We start from the raw sequence: 16,653 nt of genomic DNA, 5'->3' as shown, positions 1-16,653 counted from the left end.
TATTTCTGATCTTTTTTCCCCACATTATTTTTTCCCTATATTCTACATTTATGGATTCATTTCTTGATTGATGTGTAAACTCTGTATTGCCATCTATCATTGTGTGTATTTGCGATACTATAGGCATATTTATACTATTGATGTATTTTTTTTAAATCAACGTTTATTTTTCTATGCATGTATTATTACTTGGCGTCCCCTGCATTCTCATTAGTTTTTATTGGCAGGTTACACCCACAGAACTTCTGTGGTTACATGTGGCGCATACCGCCACCGACTGGATCACTGACTAGCTGCATTTCAATGTTCATTTTAATGTTTTCTTCTCATTTTAATGTTTTGACCTAAGATGTTATCGATTTTCAATAAAGTATATAATAATAATAATAATCATAATAATAATAATAATAATAATAATCATAATAATAATCATAATAATAATTCTAGCCTTAACTGTGGTGAAAGGGACATCCTAGAATATAGTCCAGTATCTTTAAAACATTCCAGCAGATACTTTGGCTGAATGCCACTTATCCCTGAGTGCCCTAGTATACTGCATCCATTTCATGTCTGCTGACCCTCACCCGGGAATGAGGTGGCTCAAACATAGTATAGCCGCCATTAATACATTCTGCCTACTGCCCTTCAAATTACTTCCTGCTGTCTGTTGTATCCTATACTGATGTCTCCCTTTACTCTCACCAGCCCACAAGGCCTGCCATTGGGACTGCACCACCATGCCTTCATCTCCAACTTCCAAAATTTCACTGACACCATAAGCTCAGCCCTAGCATGCTTTTGCCAACATGTCATCCCTCTCATACGCCTGCACCCCAACACAAGCAGGCACCCATGAAAAACAGATAGTCATCATGTCTAAAATGAGCATAGACTCACTAATGCTGCAGCTGAATCAGAGCATATGACTACTCGGTCTGGCCTTACTTCATCTGCTTACTTCAAGCTACCATCTCTGTAGAATATACAGACAGATCATTAGCCTCCAGGATAGGCCCACACCAAACCCCTGAACAGCTGTAGCACCCTCTGTGTGACCAGTCACTGGATCCTTAGGTCCTTATGTATTAACTGCATTTCCAACCTTTGCTTTTATTTCCCCCTCTCTCTGCTATTCTCTCACAGTAGGTGGCACACTTACATCTTGAGAGACTGTTGAGCTTTGTTGCAGGTGGGGGGTTGCTAAGTGGATTTTTCTCATCAGTCATAAGCGGTACACACATGGCATATGATATTACCGAATCAATACAGACTGATATGAATATATCATATTGATATTGATATTCAGGGAATTGGAACAAACAGAGCTGGGAGTAAAACTGAGGGTGTATATGTAAATGTGTATGGATGAAAAAAACCCTTAGTAACCACCCCATTTTCTTAACACAAGCTTGAAAATGACATGTCCAAAATTAGTTATTAGTTAACAGTTACTATTCTTTAACCCTTTTGACAACAGGCATAATTCTTGTCTCTTCTGAAAGGTAACCCATGGGGGTTTATTTACAAAGGGAATTACATAATTATTGTAAATCAGCCATTATCAAATCTGGATCTTGTATCCAAATCCAGCCCTGGTTTTCTTTCCTCTCAGGTAATTAACTTGCCATTTAGTGCTACTCATTGGCCAGACTGTCTTCATACCAGCAGTTCTCTGTCGGGGAGAACCATGATTTGATGATCCACAAATTAGATTGTCACTCAAGGGATTGTTTGTGTACCTTGTGGGGAAAGCATAAAAAATAGCTGTACAGGACTGTATGATCTAAAAATGCACTTCATGACAATTAACCACAAAGATGCAGTATGCTAATAAATGTGCATTTTGCTCCTGTGTGCAACTTGCAAATGGTGATGCAACCATATCATAGGAAGCTTGTTATCATTTCATCGCTATCTTTAGCAGAGCATTCCTTCCTTCCTATGATGTTCCCTTACTGTAAAATAGCTTACAAATAGCAGTAAAAGAACTTTCAGTGCAAATGTTTCTGAATGTTCATATAGCCTACTACACAAGATAATTATTATGTAAAAATCTAAATACATGAATATCGAAAATGATGGAATTTTAGTAGATAATATATAATGTTTTATGTGCAGTTATAAAATTAGAATTTTGAAGGCCAGCTGTCTCCAGAGGTTGACACGAAACCGACAGAGACGAAGAGAAAGATTTTTGCACAGTATCTGCTCACATGCCCAATTGCTCATGAGGATCGGTAGAGATCACTGTTGCATAGAGATAACGCATTACTTGCCGCTGGAGGGCGCTGGCCTGCTTGCTGCCACTGCGTGGAGTGGCGTACAGGAAAATGGCAGGCCAGGAAGATCCAGTGCAGAGAGAAATTCACCAGGACTGGGCGAATCGGGAATATATCGAAGTTATCACGAGCAGTATCAAGAAAATTGCAGATTTTTTGAATTCGTTCGGTGAGGAATGCATTGATTACTTTTATAAAATGTACACCGAGATATGTTACATATTCACAAGACCAGTCTTTGAACAGTAACGTTAGTACTTCGCTAGCTTGCTAGCCACATTCATTCGTGTTTGTTCATATTTCAGGAAGTGGTTATTTTTAATGAACCACTTTTTATTTGTAGCTAACTAGGTTGTTGTCGACATAATATTATCGCATAGCTTCATATTCAGCTCACCTTTGCTAGCTGTGATAGCTATTCTTAATGCTGTGGAACAGGTTAATTAAGTGTAACTTGCAAAATATAGCGAGTTATTGTTTGACGCCCCGTTTTGGTATTTGTGTCATGTCGTCGTTCCAATAACGTAATCACGTTTAATTAGGCTACATGCTGCTTCACTAACTTAGCTTTGTTTTGGAAATGGTGCTCGTTCTGATTAATAGCAGTGCTGCCTTTTGTAACGAAGCAATTGCCTTTCAACTCTTTAACATTAGCTAGCTGGAATTGACACTTCTACAGTCTGCGTTTCAGTGCTACTAGCCCAGGAAACCCCATTTTTTGTTAGATAATCCTTTGCTCAATTAAGGTTTTTGAACACCATCATAGAGAGAAATGAGCAGCTTGTTAACAATCTGGCAATGCAATTGTGGTTGGAATTCAAATCAGTATACACAGGGTCCCCCAGCACCAGGTTTGAGAACAACTGCTCTAAGCCGGCAAACTTCATTGTTTTGAGAGTGTTCCTCAAATTGTTTGAGACTGTTCCTCAAATCGTTCTCTGTTCAGCTACTGAAAGATTAGTCGGGGTGAAAGCATAGGTTTTGACACTGGATATACTGAACCTTTAGCTGGTGATTTGCTAATGTATATAGGTTTACACTTATGTAAAATCAACAACTGATCTAGCCTTAACTGTATATTGCAATATATTTTGTCCCTACTTAGATATGTCCTGCAGGTCTCGCCTGGCGACTTTGAATGAAAAACTGACAGCACTGGAGAGGAGAATTGAATATATTGAAGCAAGGGTAAGGGTGGTGACCTGTTTCTTACCTGATGTAAAAACTGGAATACTGTAAAATATGCGTTTGCCTCGGAAGAAATAATATAAATCAATTTCAATCTCTTTCAATCTGCAGGTAACAAAAGGGGAGACATTGACCTAGAACAGTGATGGACAGAGGACGTCACATCTGTGCAGCTCTGACTACCAGACTTTCTGTTTTTCCATTTTATTTAATTATTTTAATACTAATGTACATTTTAGATCTGTAATCCTTTGTATGGGACCACTGCAGAGTTCATCTCAGTGACCATGTGATGCAGTGTGTTAATCTGTTCTGGAACCGTTTTGAGGACTTGAACTGGCATTTCTTAATATAAAGCACACACAGTATTTAGAACAGATTATTTGAAAAATGAATTGGAGGGCAGAAGCTCACAATATGTGCTATAGTATGGCATCCATTTAGTTTTATTTGTCCCTATTCCCTCACATTCTTGCATGAATGCGAATGTTACAAAATGCTAACTCCTGTCTGAAACATGCCCATTGAAGAAACTGAGAAATTCCTGGGAAAAATAATCTCCAAGTGCCAAGGCTACCCTGTGGATTGTCTGCTTCTTTATAAAATGTCAGTCTTGTTTTTATGTCTTCTTGTATGTGTGTAATAAATACATTTTTCATTTGTTCAAAAAAAATGATTAAAGAAAAACAGAAAATAGATGTCAAGTTTTATGGTTGTTTTTTTGCCTGATATTTTAGGCAGTTTTAGGCAATTTGATTATGAATTTAATGGCTAGGTTGCAGTCATCAGTTGAGAAATACATTAACAGGCTTACGGATAACTTATCCTGTAACAGCAATATAACTATGTGGATTTACAGACCATGAATGCTTTGCCTTCATAATGAATTGTAATTGTAATTAATCATCAATTGGAAGTTATCAACTCAATGTTCAGTGAACATTATTTAATTCCAAACTCAAGTTGTTGAGTACCAGCACCAACAGAAAAGGCTAGTATCACTCAAACGCAGACTGTAGAAGTGGCAATTCCAGCTAGCTAATGTTAAAGAGTTGGAAGAGTTGAGAATATATATATATATATATATTTTTTTTAATGATTTTTGATGCGAACTAAGGCAATCTGGCAGCACGGATGGTGCAGTGGGTAGCACTGCCGCCTCACAGCAAGGAGGTCCTGCATTCGAATCACGGTCGGCCTGGGCCTCTCTGTGTGGAGTTTGCATGTTCTCCCCGTGTTCGTGTGGGTTTCCTCCGGGTACTCTGGTTTCTTCCCACAGTCCAAAGACATGCAGGTTAGGCTGATTGGTCTAAATTGCCCATGGGTATGAGTGTGTGAGAGAAACCTGTGTGTCCTGCGATGGACTGGCGACCTGTCCAGGGTGTATTCCTGCCTTTCGCCCATTGTATGCTGGGATAGGCTCCAGCCCCCTTGTAACCCTGTTCAGGATAAGCGGGTTAAGATAATGGATGGATAGATGGACTAAGGCAATCTGCTTGTGGACATTTGGTATGTGCGCCTATATAAGAGATGCAATACTTGACTTGGTTGTTGGCTTTTGTTTTCACCTTAAAATCAGCCCCCTGTTGAGACCCAGGTAACCAGGGGAGGTGAGTTAACCATGTAATCATCTGCTTTAATCGATTAATTAAAGCGCAACGTAACAACAAAAACCGGCGGACCAGGACCTCTCCAGGACCAGGGCATAGACATATATGTCTATGGGACCAGGGTTGGAGACCAGTCAGTTCGATTAGAATCCATTCCTATAGGTGGCATGAATGTGTCAGTCACGCGTCATATGCCTAGGGGAAGAAAACCGAAGAAGAAGCAGCAAAGGACCCTGGGAAAGAGAAAGGTTGGGAGAGCCATTTTTGCCTAGAGCCGAATCAACAAAAATGAGAAGAGCTTGTCCTTGAACAGTATAACTACTTATACTTTTTGTTGTATTCATCAGCAATTAAGATCTGTCACATCTAATTATTTTCTCATTGGTAAGTTATTTTAACGATTATTAAAATGATCGTTTATCGCATTATCCTAAACTTCTATACGCAGGTTCATAACGCTCGTCTAGCAAGCTAGGTGTCCATCTTGTTTAACGTAGCTAACCTAAGCTAGTTAAGAACCGTAGCTAACTTTAGCGAGCTACCTCAATTATTGCTCAATTTCAAGGAATGTTAGCTAAGCTACCTGAATATCACACATGTTGCTGCTGTTTTTATTGTATTATCTGTTGTTGGTTTTGTTTTTCTGAGTGATTGTTTGCTAACTTAGTTGATTTTGTATAGCTAGCTAACTATTATAAAGGCGGAAAAACATTTCCTTCGCCGTGTTAACCATTTCCATTGCCTTGCTAGATCTTAGTTATCTGTTAAACTAAGTTGCATGGTTATAGCAAGCCTATATGGCAATTTAACTGCCTTGATTCAATGTTATTCACAAAAATACTGGCTAACCTAGATATGCATATCTAACGTTGGCTGACGTTAGAATTTCCCTGGGAGCTTGTACCGGCCGAACTGCCTGGCTTACGTTAGCTCATCGAATTCGGAATATTGCCTACTGTCTTGAACCCATTTTTAACGACATGCTTAACGTTAAGTTAGCGAGCAAGCAAGCAAGCTAGGTCTTTTTTCGTTTACTAGCTACCTAATTATAGCCAACTGTGTTGATTAATATCATTAGGGAATTCTTTGTATAGCTGTGGTCATAACTATATATCAGAGTCGTTATTGAAGATCCTTTGTTTCTGTGCAATTTTCATTTGCATTAACTTAGTTTCGTTAAGTCATACATATTACATTACATTACATTACGTGGCATTTAACAGACGCTCGTATCCAGAGCGACGTACAACAAAGTGCCAATCAAACAAGAACATTGATTTCAAATAAATTCTAGCTAGGAGGTCGTTCACTGGGGAATTAGGAATTGGAGGATCTGACTAGCAATAGCGAATCAATGAAACGTTAGATGTCTGACTAACCTTACTTAGCTAAATATTTAACGAAAATCAAACCGCTGCAACCCAAACAAAGCCATTCGTAATGTAAAACAATAATTGAACGTGATGCATTGACATTTGTAGTATGATTTCGTTATTGAGAATAATCAGTTCATTAGCTATTAATAAAATGTAGCTTTATTCACATTTGCATTGTGTCATTGAGTACTAATATTTGCAATAATTATGTTTTTATTTACAAAATGATTCCTGCTCTTTACAGAGGAATTGTCTTTGCGCCAGTCTTCAATTGTACCGCCTGACATGGGAGCTGATAAACGGTGAGAATTGGTTCCAGTCTTTTAGAATAGGATACTGCACTAATCTTGTTCTGAAGCAGTGTTTAAATTTAACTGTCATTTCAAAATTAAAATGGTGCTATCATGCTAATCTTCACTACTTTAAAGTGAGATTATTGTAATGTTGAAGTGACATTTATCTTTATGTAACATGTGAGGATATGCAAAATATGTATCACTTGTTCTGCAGGACAACTTTAGTTTCAAAATGATTGCCTCCAGTATAGCATGCTTTGTAACATGTATTGCTTGATGTACTTTTAATAAAGGTTTTCAGTGTCTTTGTGTGGATAGCAGTTGGGAGACTGTTCTGTTGATGAGGGAGTAATGGCTGTATGTGTGCTCACAGGGTCGGTCGCACTGAGCGTAGTGGCAGGTACGGGCCAGATCAGTCCCGCAATGATTCAGAGTGGAGAGACCGGCGGGAGAGGGACCCGGAGCGCGACTACGAGGCCAGGCGCTGGGGCGATGACAGGCGTGGGGACCGCTACGACGGGGAGCGCTGGGGCCGAGACAGCCCCGAGGTAGGTCCCTCCCTGTTTCCCAGGCCGCTAGAATGCTCTCCGAGTAGATATTTAATCCTTAAACCTCAGAATAATGGACTCATTTGAAAGAGGCATGAGGCTGTAATTCTGAAGCTGGGTTGCTCTACTTTGCAGCACTGCCATGACCATTCTGTATGAATCTGTGCCAGATTCAAGTAGTTCTTTGGCTCTTTGAAAAGTACTATAAATGTTTATTTTATTTTTATTAGTATCCTCTATTTTCTTAATTTGTGTTTTTAAAAAAGTAATTATTGGTTTGATTTGAGCAGTTTATGCTTCCTTGCCAGTTAAAGCAATAGGCAAAAGTATTTGGTACCTAGGAGTGTAGCCTCCTGGCCAAGTCAAGGCGAAGCCAGGAATATGTGTTTTTGAATGAGCGCCAGCATGCTCACAGATGGGTTGTTGCTGTCTCAGCTGAGAGACCGGAAGAGACGCAACAGCGACAGGTCTGAAGATGGCTTCCACTCTGACGGCGATGAGCAAGACTACAGAGGAGAGATGGGCGAGGAGCAAGAGAATAGAACCATCATGCTAAGGGGCCTGTCGCTTCATGTGACCGAGGCAGAGGTGAGTCCTCATGCATCACCCCGTCCACCTTATGGATCCCCGTCTGCATAGCCCACTGCTAGTGATGTGTACACTTGATTCCTCTTTTAGGCCAACGTGTTCATTATTTGGTTTTAACCTTAAAAAAAAAAAAAAAAAAATGTATTCTCAAATGGCCATATGTATTTGTGTCATTAGTTCTCCATGTGTATAGATTCGAGTTTTGGGAATTGATGTAGGTGTGCTATGGTGAAAAGCAGCCTTTGGCTAAGTGGGCACAGGCTGATGAGATGGGTCACTCTCTCACATCGGACAGGTCCGGGCTGCTCTGGAACAGCTGGAAGGACCCCAGCCCGCAGACATCCGGCTGAGGAAGAAGAGAACAGGTGAGAGTCTGGTGTATGGAGGATCCCTGTCCCCCAACCTCAGACATCACAGGGCCAATCTGCCTAATTTCACACCCATTTTTGCCATAGCAAAGTAATAATCCTCTAATGTCTTGATGACTTCACAAGAGAAACAGGCCTTTGTTTTGCTTTAAAAGTTATGTTGAAAAATCCGGCCTATACTACCAAAGTAAAACCAGTAGGTTTTATGTATGGTCCCCACTGCTTGAAAGTATGAGAACAGTACATACTAGGCCTCATCCTCTGAGGGTTCTTGCTATGGCAAAGGTTTGCCCTGCACCCAAAACTCCACCCACTGTTTCACTGTATGGGTTTCTGAGCTGTGAAGCAGTTTGTGACAGAGCTTGATTGTTGTGCCAAAGGATTTTGACTAACACGACTCCGTCTATATCTGAATGCTGTCTCTAGGTATAAGCCGAGGGTTCGCCTTCGTGGAGTTTTATCACTTGCAAGATGCGACTCGATGGATGGAGACCAATCAGGTTGCCTCTCAATCACCAAGTCTAGAATTATCTTGGGGATCTGAACACAAAAACAAGAATGCGATGTGAAAGAAATAATGGGCAGCGTGACTAGAAAGGGAAAAGTTGTAGCCAGGGGGTCCTTTTTAGGAGACTTGACTTGTCGGGTGGCATTTTTAAAATCTCAAGGAGTAACAAAACAAGAAGCTTTTAAATCAACCATGAAACACTAAGGAGAGCCTCTTTAAAATTTTAATAGAATACAGTGTCTTCATGTTATTTTTTTTGCATAGCCGTTGCCTGCCTCGTCACCGAGTCAGTTAAATTATTTAATGTTTAAACCAATCGGTTTTGATCAGAGAAAATGCAGCACCAACACTGGCATGAGCAGAGAATTAATTGTGAGTAGTGGACTATGGGGAAAAAATATGCACATTGATATGCAGCAGTGAGAGACTATTTGGAGCTTTGTATTTACTGTGCATTAATTGGCAGATGCTCCTCGATTCAGTACTGTAAATGGCTTACTTCACAATCAAACACATTGTTTGCAGGGGCTTTAAAAACATTGCTGCAAAATGTGCAGTACTGTGCCAATTCATACATTTGACATTAGTGTCAGTAGAAAAGAGCAGATTAGAGATTTCCAATCATTCAATTTCTTTGTATTTTGTTAAATAAAATAATATTAAGTAATAGACTACTTTTTTCAGATAAGAATTTGATCGGGGCTGTCCGGGGTTACCTGGAGAGAAAGGCAGCCAAAGTCTGTAGAAGTACTGTGGCAAGTTCCCCAACATGCTTGGAACAACCTACTAGCTTATTTTCTTATAAAAATGGAGGACAAAGAGATTTGATGCCGTTTTAAAGGTGGTCACTCCAAATATTGATTTGATTTAGTTTAACTATTTATTGTTCTTTATAGTACAGTACATTTGAAACCTTTAATTTCATAATTTTTTTTCAAACTTCATAGTATACATATGGTAAAGATCCTGACTGGTCCAGATCTATTGATTAGAAGTTCAACTTGGAGGACCCCCTGAAGCTCACAATCCAAGAAAAGAACTGGTTGATTAAAATTTTGGCACGTTTTGATGTCAAAATGAGATCGTCCATGTTGGATGTTTGCTGTCAGTTTTTCCCCCACCGAGTGTCGGAGATAAACCTTAGTTGAAAAGCCTCTACTTTGAAAAAGGTGTGGGGGAAAAAGAGGGATGTGAATGTTTTTCTCAGTTTCCTGTAAGAGACTTGTGTGTTGATGTCGCAGTATGACGACTGTTCCCTGGTTTACACACTCTGCTCCAGCTCAGCCTCGGCTAGCTGGCAGCACTCGGGTCCGATACACAGTCAGAACCCCTCCCTAGCGCACACATCCGCCTGCCTCTGACACCTCTCCAGCTGACATTACACCCATCCTTCCCTGGGACCCTGTCCTGCCCTGTTCGTGGCGTGCAAATAGAAACACACCTGATCAGCCCATGTGCCCCGCAGCAGCCAGGAAACTGGAAATGACTGCCACGTTCCTCTTGCAGAACCTGTTGGTGATCCAGGGCAAGACTGTCGCCATGCACTACAGCAACCCCCGCCACAAGAAGACAGGGGTTGAAGACTGGCTTTGCAGCACAGTAAGGGCCCCATACCTCCCTAATGCTCTGCACACAACTTGCGCGCTCACACAAGTGGAATGTTGCTACCATGGGATTGGGCCATCTAGCCCTTTTTTTATTTTTTAGTTTGAGGCGTGTGCTTTGTTGCAGTCAGTGCCTCCTCTAGATTTCCCTGAGCGTGTCAAGTGACTCGCCTGATTGAGTTGAGTTTACATGTTCAAAGGGATAGGTTTTTAGGCATGTTCCCTGGTAAGGATCACCCTCTGCAGCTTCCTAGCTTGCTTTTGCCTGCGGCAGTGACGTCAGGCTCTCGGTAGTTTGCTTTGAATAAAATAGTGTAACCGGTTGCTTGCAGTGTGGCCTGTACAATTTCCGAAGAAGGCTGAAGTGCTTCAGGTGTGGAGCAGCAAAAGAAGGTAAGTGGTCTCCAGTCTGCACCCATCTGGATGTCCTGAACAGACTGGCTGCACTGGCTCTGCGCTGACTCGTGGCTCATACCCATTTGATCACTTTCCAAGGGTCAGTTTTTCAAACTGAAATTCCTTTACACTAAATCATGCGTCACCTGGGAAAGTTCTAGAAGCGCTGGTGAGGCCTAATGCAAGCCTAATATTTGTATAATAGGCTTTGAAAAACGTAATGGGCGCTTAATGTGTAAATGTTCAACTAGCCAACTGCAGCATCATTCGATATTCCCAAATCTATTCCTGGCAAAAAAAGTGCTCAACTGCCGATTTTCCTTGTAGTCACTGAAGTGTTCGTAATGGGCGTTTCTTGCTGTGTTTGCCTTTAACAGAGTCCGAGACCACCAGCCCTACGAGAGCCCCAGATCCCCCACAACCTGGAGATTGCTACGGCGACAGTGAGAACCAATAACTATTTCTAGATCAGCGGTATTTATAATGCATTGCAAATCCAACATTTGGCATGTGGCCATTAACACTTTTACCAGTATAGCTTCTTAGTGGGTGAGTGTCTTGTGCTGCTCATTTTCCGGTGTTAATGACTGCTGTGTCTCTGGCAGCGATCATTCTGAGGAACATCGCCCCTCTCACCACGGTAGAGGCCGTCATGGCAGCGCTGGCGCCCTACGCCAACCTGTCTGCCAGCAACATCCGCCTCATAAAGGACAAGCAGACGGGACAGAACCGTGGCTTTGCCTTCGTTCAGCTCTCATCCCCTCTGGTACGATTAGTTCATTCCACACCACTGCACTGGCAGGTTTGCTCTCGGAGAGCTGCAGGCCTACTTTTGTTTAGTAAATCCAATAAGGACCGAGTAAAAAGTTGAGCACCTTGTGGCTCTCCAAGGCCAAAAGTTCCACTGCATTGAAAGCTCACACTTGTTTCCTTGGTAGTGATGCTAACTGAGTGTGTACAGCTGAGCAGGCCTCTAATGGGGTCAGTGTAATGGATTTCTGTTGTAGTTACTGACCAGTCGGTTGCTCCTGTCTCTTCACAGGAGGCTTCCCAGCTTCTCACCATCCTCCAGGGACTGCAGCCGCCGCTCAAACTGGATGGGAAGACCATTGGTGTGGACTATGCCAAGAGTGCCAGGAAGTGAGTGCACAAGGGCACACCCAGTGCTTGGGATGCCACAGTCCCCTTAACATTTAATGCTATTGCTAACTACAGATGTCGTCCCAGGGCTGACAGTGACCATTTTTCTCCCCCAGGGATCTGCTTACGTCAGACGGGGCCCGCCTCAGCGCCTTCTCAGTAGCCAGCACCGCCATTGCTGCCGCCCAGTGGTCCTCCAGCCAGGTACCAGCCAACGCTAGCTTGTCTGGCTGTGAGCCTGACCAGGTTGACACTCTGATGCATAATAAGACTCAATTGCAAGGCAGGTTCCTTGACCCTTGTTTGCTAACATCTATCTTGTGTTCTTATAGCCTCAGCAGGGCACTGACGCACGCTCGGAGTACAGCTACCTGCAGGAGGGCTATGTGCCCTATGCCCAGGTGAGCAGTTGGCCTCATTGGTTTAACTGAATTTAAGGCATTGTGCTTCATCTTGGAGTAGTGGCCTGTTTTTGCAGAGACCGCTGTAATGTTTGTCATTGTTTTCTCCATTCAGTGAAGACCTGCATTAATGGTTTAAATGGTAGTGGGTTTCACACACGCACAGAGCTTCGGCCTCATCGTTGCTTGTTTGGATGCTTCTTTTGCAGTATGGTCAGGATTACCAAGCCTACTATCAGCAGCCCGGAGTAATGGATCCTGCTCATGGGACCGGCTTGCTAGGAGGTAGGAGTCCTTTCAGTTACGCAGCTACGCAGTCTGTATTGGGCCGTGCTTTGAGACAAATTTGTCCCATTGAACGATCCTTTGCACACTGATTCTAGACTAGACTTTCTCCTGGTAAGCAGAAGATCTAAGCAAGTAGAGGGTGTTACACTAATCAGCCTGTCCTCACTGTTACAGCTGCCCCAGGGGCCAAGATCATACCAGCCGCTGCAGGTGTGGTGGTGTCTCAGAGCGCCCAGGCCTACCAGCCCCACATTGTCAGTCAGCCCATCACACAGGTGGGTCCAGTTTCACCAGCGCAGACTCCATTAACCCCACAGTGTCTCAGGGCCGTCCTGGGATCGCACGTATTTAGTTATTTCAGCTCAAATCTGACTAACTTCAAGCATTGCAGCGTACATTCATGCAACCCAAGTTGTAACTGAGTTTACTTGGCTGCAGCCTATGGTAACCATATTTTATGGTCTATGCAGGTAGCGCAGCAGAATGAGGCAGCAGCACACTCTGCAGGTGTCGTGGCAAGCACAACTGCCACCACCTTAGCTACGACAGCAACGGCTGCCGCGGCAGCCTCCGACGGCAAATCCGGTACGTGCCTGACCGCCGACCGATGACATGAATTTTAGTTTGAATGCTGAAGGTGCTTCAGGTGGACTGCCACCGGTGGTGCTTTCCTCTAGTGTGACCCTGTTTTCTGACCTTGTTACATGTCCTCCTGCTGCAGCTCCTGACACATCGACCTACCAGTACGACGAGTCCTCCGGGTTCTACTTTGACCCACAAACTGGGCTCTACTACGATCCAAATACTCATGTACGTATAGTATGACAAGTGGGTTGGTTGAAGCATGAAAAACTTTCAGTAGATACTTGGTAGGAAATGTTCAATCTCAATCTTTGAATTTTTTCCTCAAATTCACTCGCCAACATTTCCCAGAATGCCCCGCATTCGGTGATGGCATGTACTGTAGCTTTTCCCAACTGAATTTTGTGTTTGTCCCAATTTGAATTTTGCATTGTTTGAGACTCCTTTATCACCACTATCCCACAGTATTACTACAACTCCCAGACACAGCAGTATCTGTACTGGGACAGTGAGAAGCAGGCGTACGTACCTGCGGCCAATGGCGCCACCACTGCACAGGCCTCAAACTCCACTATGTCAGGTGGCTCCAAGGAGACCAAAGAGGCCAAGGAGAAGAAGGAAAAGCCAAAGAGCAAGTCTGCACAACAGGTACCACCGTGAAACGGATGAGCAGATTGAGCTCAAAGTGCACCATGCCATGCCCCCCTACGAACACGGTTGTGCGTTCAGTTGTGCGAGGTGGCTAAAGCTTGTGTTGCCTTCGTCCCAGATCGCCAAGGACATGGAGCGCTGGGCTAAGAGCCTGAACAAGCAGAAGGAGAACTTTAAGAGCAGCTTCCAGCCCCTGAGCCAGGAAGAGAAGAAGGAGACGGCTGCAGCCGACGCAGGCTTCATCCTCTTTGAGAAAAAGGTAACCCATGACTGCCAGCAGATTATGGATTGATGGGCTTGATTTAGCCAGTCATTATAGGTCGGTGTGGTTGAGTTGACTTTAATTGCTGCCTACCAACCGAGCCCCCACTTACATGAGGTTATAAGTCTTTAGAAAAGGTAGAGCTAAGGTTCAGCGAAGCACATAGGCAGGAGTTGAGCCGCTTTTCCCACATCAGTGTCGAGCAGTACGGGCTCGTAGAACAGTGAAATTGAGCCAGACGACTGGGGCGAGGGGTGAAAAGATGAGGGTACTCAGGCTGTCACTCGCAGGTTAAAGACCCGGGAATGACTTCATCCGCTCTGCCGGTGCTGCGCAGTGTGTTTCTCAGCTGAGCTCATTGTGCCTGTGCATTTACAGCAGAGCGGCGTGTTGGAGAGGCAGCCCATTCCTCTGCCGCTGCAGGTCCCCGAGGCCGCCAAGGCTGCAGAGGATGAAAGCTCTGTGAGTAGGACCCGAGTGCGTCCAGTTATACGTCCCATGTTCTTTATCACAGAGTCTGTGTTGTTAATGGCTTCTGTGGCTTTATCAGAGTGGTCTGGTGGCGGCGTACAGCGGCGACAGCGACCCGGAGGAGGCGGAGTCTGAGCGGAGTGAGGAGGACAAGCTGACGGACTGGAAGAAGATGGCCTGCCTGCTGTGCCGCAGGCAGTTCCCCAACAAGGACGCGCTGGTGCGCCACCAGCAGCTCTCAGACCTCCACAAGGTACTGCTGCGCAGGCAGCCTCTCAGCTGCCTTTACATGGCTGCATCGCTTGGGAGAAAATGGGGGGCCATCCCTGTTCATTTGTGCCCATATGAGGCAAAGGGGCTACTCATGAATTAACTTTGTCTTGAGTCATTGGTGTCCAGAACCAATGTAAATTCCTTGAAATTATATGAATGGTTGGATTTAGGTCTTGCTCGACTCTTCCGATTGTTCCCTGCACTCTCAACCCTCAAATTCTCTAGAACAGAAGATTGGATTGTATCGGCCGGTGGTTTGATTAAAATTCCAACTTTTCCTTTTTCCTGCCAGCAAAACCTAGAGGTTCACAAAAGATCCAGACTGACCGAATCAGAGCTGGAGGACTTTGAGAGGAAGGAGAGTGAGGTATGAGCTCTAAGACTATGCCTTCACAGGGTAAAGGCTGGCTTTTGTCAAAGGTAAAATGGCCGCCTGGTAGTTATTCCACTAATTCTGTTTTCACAATTCCCTTCTGACAGATGAAATACAGGGACCGGGCTGCTGAAAGAAGAGAGAAGTACGGCATCCCGGAACCTCCAGTACCAAAGAAGAAGAAGTTTACCCCTCAGCCGCCTGTCGTGTAAGTGCATGCCATTACCTTCCCAAGGCTGGCCTGCGTGAGAGGCCTGAGGAGAGAAAGGATAACCTGATTTCTCTCTCCTGTCATCCAGGAATTACGAGCAACCTACAAAGGACGGCCTGAACAGCGACAACATCGGGAACAAGATGCTGCAGGCCATGGGCTGGAAGGAGGGCAAGGGCCTGGGGCGGAATCAGCAGGGCATCACCGCGCCCATCCAGGTGAGACACAGAGGCTGACCCCATTACGCACGCACGGGCCAATTCAGCCAGGCTTTTGCTGCTGTTGTTTTTCTGTGAGAACTGCGCTGCTTCCTCGGCCGTTTGACAAAATGTCCCCCCCTCTGCAGGCTGCTCTGAGGATGAAGGGAGCAGGCTTGGGGACGAAGGGCAGCAATTATGGACTATCTCCATCCGAGACCTACAAGGACGCCGTGCGCAAGGCCATGTTCGCTCGCTTCACGGAGATGGAGTGAGCCCGTCTCCTCCCTGCGCCCTCCGGAAGACCGACCCCCCCCAGGCCACAGGTGGAGCGGGCCCTCCTCAAGCTGACTTGCACACCTCCAGTGAATATGGGTTGCCTCGCCCTGTCCTCCTGAGCAACCGGCCTCCCGGAGACGGGCGATGAGATGGGAGGCCACGGCCTTTTTTGGGTACTGACTCTGGGATCAAAGCAAAGAAATGGCACCCGTCTCATTTCCATAGCGGCTGCCTCTGAGGGGCTGCTCCTTCCTTTGGCCTTGTTGAACAGAATATTTTGGGAATGTAAGACACTTGTCTGTTTCTCAGGTGGAGCAAGAGCAGTTTGTATGTAATTTAATGTATGTATGTTTCTTTGTTCAAAAGAAATATCTTCATCCTCTGTGGAATGGTATTGGTAGCATTTTCTTATGTTCAATAAGCTGTACAGTTTGTAAGATTTTTTTTTTTTTGCACACAATAAATAAGAGTGGTAACCTTTTCCATTGATCTGTGTCTTAAATGGTGTTGATTAAATAAATTGTATGAATTGGTTTTTATGAATCTTATTCTTTAATTTTTATTTCTTTATTGTATTTATCTGGCCTGTGCACCACAGTGGGGGCTGCATACTGTTCTTCCACTTCCTGCTTTAGGACCTTCATCTGCCCACAGTGCCTGGCATTCTGCATGGTAGGCGGGTGGCTGGCCATCAGGAGGGAGGAGTGGTGGCAGCTGAAATAAGAGAAGTCTGACATCTCAGGACCAAAGATGGAATACATTTA

At 44.2% G+C, this 16,653-nt stretch overlaps 2 protein-coding genes across 3 annotated transcripts; both read left to right on the top strand.

Annotated features, from left to right (window-relative positions):
* Positions 1-2,247: 2,247 nt before the first annotated feature.
* Positions 2,248-4,165, top strand: LOC133139172 (probable protein BRICK1). Its single transcript, XM_061258539.1, has 3 exons — positions 2,248-2,448; positions 3,385-3,467; positions 3,579-4,165. Exons 1-3 carry the CDS (start codon positions 2,331-2,333, stop codon positions 3,603-3,605), a joined length of 228 nt encoding a protein of 75 aa, XP_061114523.1. The 5' UTR covers positions 2,248-2,330; the 3' UTR covers positions 3,606-4,165.
* Positions 4,166-5,294: 1,129 nt separating this feature from the next.
* On the top strand, positions 5,295-16,369 carry LOC133138690 (RNA-binding protein 5-B-like). Of its 2 annotated transcripts, none has more exons than XM_061257647.1 (25): positions 5,295-5,461; positions 6,698-6,755; positions 7,123-7,297; positions 7,733-7,885; positions 8,181-8,250; positions 8,680-8,753; positions 10,268-10,360; positions 10,698-10,758; positions 11,139-11,204; positions 11,367-11,527; positions 11,804-11,901; positions 12,018-12,105; positions 12,234-12,302; positions 12,512-12,587; positions 12,765-12,865; positions 13,061-13,175; positions 13,312-13,400; positions 13,638-13,820; positions 13,942-14,082; positions 14,467-14,547; positions 14,636-14,809; positions 15,122-15,196; positions 15,310-15,410; positions 15,502-15,631; positions 15,760-16,369. In XM_061257647.1, the coding sequence occupies exons 2-25, from the start codon at positions 6,739-6,741 to the stop codon at positions 15,883-15,885; spliced, it is 2,517 nt and encodes an 838-aa protein (XP_061113631.1). In that variant the 5' UTR covers positions 5,295-5,461; positions 6,698-6,738; the 3' UTR covers positions 15,886-16,369. The 2 variants fall into 2 exon arrangements, with proteins under 2 accessions (XP_061113631.1, XP_061113630.1); XM_061257646.1 differs by having other exon boundaries at positions 14,464-14,547.
* The last annotated feature ends 284 nt before the right edge of the window (positions 16,370-16,653 follow it).

This window comes from Conger conger, chromosome 10 (genome assembly GCF_963514075.1).
Source record: "Conger conger chromosome 10, fConCon1.1, whole genome shotgun sequence".
Lineage (NCBI taxonomy): Eukaryota > Metazoa > Chordata > Actinopteri > Anguilliformes > Congridae > Conger > Conger conger.
Note: the sequence above shows the minus strand (reverse complement) of the source record. Positions and strands in the feature narration are given on the sequence as shown.

What these genes read in the sequence shown, in the direction of transcription:
- LOC133138690 (XM_061257646.1), top strand. An exon ending in TGGAGATTGCTACGGCGACA is followed by an intron (nt 11,205 to 11,366) that starts GTGAGAACCAAT and finishes TGTCTCTGGCAG; the next exon opens with CGATCATTCTGAGGAACATC. An exon ending in ACCCCTCAGCCGCCTGTCGT is followed by an intron (nt 15,411 to 15,501) that starts GTAAGTGCATGC and finishes CCTGTCATCCAG; the next exon opens with GAATTACGAGCAACCTACAA.
- LOC133139172 (XM_061258539.1), top strand. Translation starts at nt 2,331, where the DNA reads ATGGCAGGCCAGGAAGATCCAGTGCAGAGAGAAATTCACCAGGACTGG. An exon ending in AGATTTTTTGAATTCGTTCG is followed by an intron (nt 2,449 to 3,384) that starts GTGAGGAATGCA and finishes GTCCCTACTTAG; the next exon opens with ATATGTCCTGCAGGTCTCGC. An exon ending in TTGAATATATTGAAGCAAGG is followed by an intron (nt 3,468 to 3,578) that starts GTAAGGGTGGTG and finishes TTCAATCTGCAG; the next exon opens with GTAACAAAAGGGGAGACATT.